General features: G+C 37.7%; 1 protein-coding gene across 1 annotated transcript; it reads right to left on the bottom strand.

Moving 5' to 3' along the window:
* Positions 1-736: 736 nt before the first annotated feature.
* Positions 737-2,894, bottom strand: LOC126689021 (protein DETOXIFICATION 55). Its single transcript, XM_050383995.1, has 2 exons — positions 2,695-2,894; positions 737-2,489 (listed from the first exon to the last, which is right to left on the bottom strand). Exons 1-2 carry the CDS (start codon positions 2,737-2,739, stop codon positions 1,002-1,004), a joined length of 1,533 nt encoding a protein of 510 aa, XP_050239952.1. The 5' UTR covers positions 2,740-2,894; the 3' UTR covers positions 737-1,001.
* Between the last annotated feature and the right edge of the window lie 248 nt (positions 2,895-3,142).

Genomic DNA, 3,142 nt, shown 5'->3' with positions numbered 1-3,142 from the left:
AAATAAAAAAACAAAAAGACTTTTCCCAAATACTTGTTGTAAGTTATAAACTAATAAACCTCACTCTTTTCTTTTTTGCTTTCTAATTATATGCTTTATCTATGCTTTCACACAATTTAATCTTCTAAACAAAATAAGCCAATAAAAATAAACATATCAAAACACAGTAATATTCTTCTTAGATTAATACACAACAAGAAAATTTCCAGGATAAGTAAGATAATAATTGCTTTATGAAGGTCCATATATAGATAAAGACAATTCATCTTTTGTTGAACAATAAATCTAAAAATATAAAATTGTTTACATTAGGAACCGTGGCCTAAAAAAACGTGGCTATAGGCTATAGCCACGTTTTTATGCGATATAGCCGCGTTTTAAAAACGCGGCCAGAGGCCCTTTTTTTTGTAGTGCATGTAATTAATGCATAGTAAAAGTGGTGTCAATTATAGACCAATGTGGAATTGATATTGTTTCAATCACAATTTTTCATTAATCACAAATTTTCATTTGAGTATGTTGTCAAAAAGTTGTCCCTTGTTAAACACTAGCTTAATTCGAACTTATAATTCACTTCAATTTTTATATATGAAAAAGAAAATTCCAGTTGAATACAGCTAATTGGCTAAATGGGCTATATTACACGTGATGAAATAAAAGTAGAGAAAGAAGGCTGTTACATTGGCAAAACGAAGAATGAGTCGACCTAATTAGCTCACCTCACAACAGCTTAAGAAAAAAGAAAAAGAAAAAGAAAAAGAATATATAGTATCTAGTCACTCTAGCAACATCTGCTTACAACCCAACTTTTAATCAGACCAATATGCATGGAGATAGACAATAGAGACAAAAATAAATATTAGAAAAAGACAAAGCAAAAGGGACACGTACATATAAGGTGGCTTGATAAAATAAAAGTGTATGTTGAATTTGTCATGTTAAAATCCAAATTCTGCTGCTTGTTGTTCCTCAAATCTGTGTTTGATTTTTTTTTTTTCTTTTCACTTTTCAAATTCCTTTTCTTTGAGAAACCCAAGATCAGTACCACCTTCTTCTTGTTTGACTGTTTGGTCTGCCAGTGAAGATGCATCACTAATGCTAGTCTTTCCCACCAAGTCTTTGGCTTTTAAAGATTCTCTCTCCCAGTCAGTGTTGAACACCACAGCTAAGATAGAGACTGCACATGCAATCTGAGCTGCTAAAAGGCCATAACAAAGACCCACAAACCCTAGCTTCCAAACAAAGGCTAAGACTATAGCTACGGGTGCACCCACCAAGTAGAAAGAATAAAAATTGATTCCTGCCCCGATACCTGGCCTAGCACTTCCTCTCAGTATCCCACAACTTGTGGTTTGTGGACAATTTGCTAGTTCACATAGTCCAATTATAGGTAGCACAGTCATAGTTAGTTCGAGAACCTCATTATCCTTTGTGAACACTCTTCCCCATGGTTCTCTTCCAAGAGTGGTCCATAACAAGCCCACTAATGAACTCAGTAGGGCCAATCCTATGGCTACCATTGTGGCCAAACGGGCCCTATCTGGTCGATTTGCTCCAAGCTCATTCCCTACTCGGGTTGATACTGATGCACTCAGTGCTGTTGGTAATGAATACATGAGTGATGTGGTTTGTATTACTATAGCTGATGTTGCAAGTGCCACTCTTGGATTTTGAAGGTAGCCAGCTAGGATTGTCATAAACTCGTACCACCACCACTCTAGACAAACAGCTAGACAGCTTGGTACAGCAAATCCAAGCAACGTAGCCCACTCCTCTCTTTGTGATGATGTGGAAGTAGTAAAAGGAAACGGAAAAGGCAAAGGTTGTGATAACATTGGCATGTACAAAGGATCCTCAGGGGTACGAGTGTAGAAAATGTAACAAATTAGAAACAACAGGGTGTTGAAGTTGGTTACAAATGTTGAGATTGCTATTCCTCGTACCCCAAGACCAAGTGTGAAGGCCAAGTAGATGGTGATAGGAATGTGTAGAAGAATTGCTAGTAGATTGCACCACATTAAAGGCCATGTTGTGCCTTTGCTACGAAGGTAAATACGAAGGGGATGAAGAAGGCTATTGGCAATGAGATCAGGGATAGCAAAGCGGCAATATAGACTTGCCACTCTCGTTATTTCTGGGTTTTGGTGAAGGATAAGCATGAGAGGTTCAAGGTTCATCCATATTAATCCAATGGAGAATGAAGCAAGAAGTAGCATGAGAATTGTTCTTTGTAAAGTAAGAGTTACTATGGAGAAGTTTCTTGAACCAATCGCTTGGCTGCAAAGGGGCTCCATGCCCATGGCAAGGCCTGAGAGGACTGAGTAGCCAGTGATGTTGGTGAAGCCAATAGCTAAAGCCCCTCCTGCTAGCTCTAGGCTTCCTAGTCTTCCCATGCACACGACTAAGACCATGTTTTTCAGATAGCTCACCAAGCTTGTGGCTGCTAAAGGGAATCCTATGCCGGTCATTCTCTTTAGCTCCTCCACCACCTAAAGATTAGAAAAAAAAACCAAAAAGTATCACATTGTATATTGAATTTATTTTAGGTACGCAAATAAGGGGGAGTTGGGATTCGAACTCCAAGCACTGAGTACCATAGAAGGTGTTGGTACTACTGGGCCGGGTTAAAGCTCCAACCCATATTGGACTTGGAAAAGATAAGAAGATTTTGTAGGAATATATGAGATTTTGTACCTCTTGCATTGTCGGGTGCTTTTGGGGCTTCTCTGCTGCAACCATCTTTATTTCTTTTGGCCTGGTCTTCTTTTCTTGTTTGCTTTGTGTTTTCAGTGTCTGAGCAATATGAAGGATTTGTAGAGCTAAGTGTTTGATGGTGGGATCTCCTTTTTTCTAACACACGCTCACGCCAGAGAGAGAGAGAGAGAGAGAGAGTGTATGTGCTCAATAGCTCAATGGTTGGACTTAGAAGAGTGAGAAGTATTTAAATTTTATTAGGAGCGGAGGTGGTGGGGTTTCATCTATTTTTTTATTATATGAAAAAAAAAAAAAAATCCCACTTGCATATATTTAATATCTGTATTGTATATCATTGTCTTCTAAGAAAATTAAAAAAAAAAAGTACAGCATTGCACTCTATATATCAAGTGCTTGATGTCATTTAGATAAAAATAGACAGTAATTT

This window comes from Quercus robur, chromosome 6, assembly GCF_932294415.1.
Source record: "Quercus robur chromosome 6, dhQueRobu3.1, whole genome shotgun sequence".
Lineage (NCBI taxonomy): Eukaryota > Viridiplantae > Streptophyta > Magnoliopsida > Fagales > Fagaceae > Quercus > Quercus robur.
Note: the sequence above shows the minus strand (reverse complement) of the source record. Positions and strands in the feature narration are given on the sequence as shown.

What these genes read in the sequence shown, in the direction of transcription:
- LOC126689021 (XM_050383995.1), bottom strand. Translation starts at nt 2,739, where the DNA reads ATGGTTGCAGCAGAGAAGCCCCAAAAGCACCCGACAATGCAAGAG. An exon ending in AGCACCCGACAATGCAAGAG is followed by an intron (nt 2,490 to 2,694) that starts GTACAAAATCTC and finishes TCTAATCTTTAG; the next exon opens with GTGGTGGAGGAGCTAAAGAG.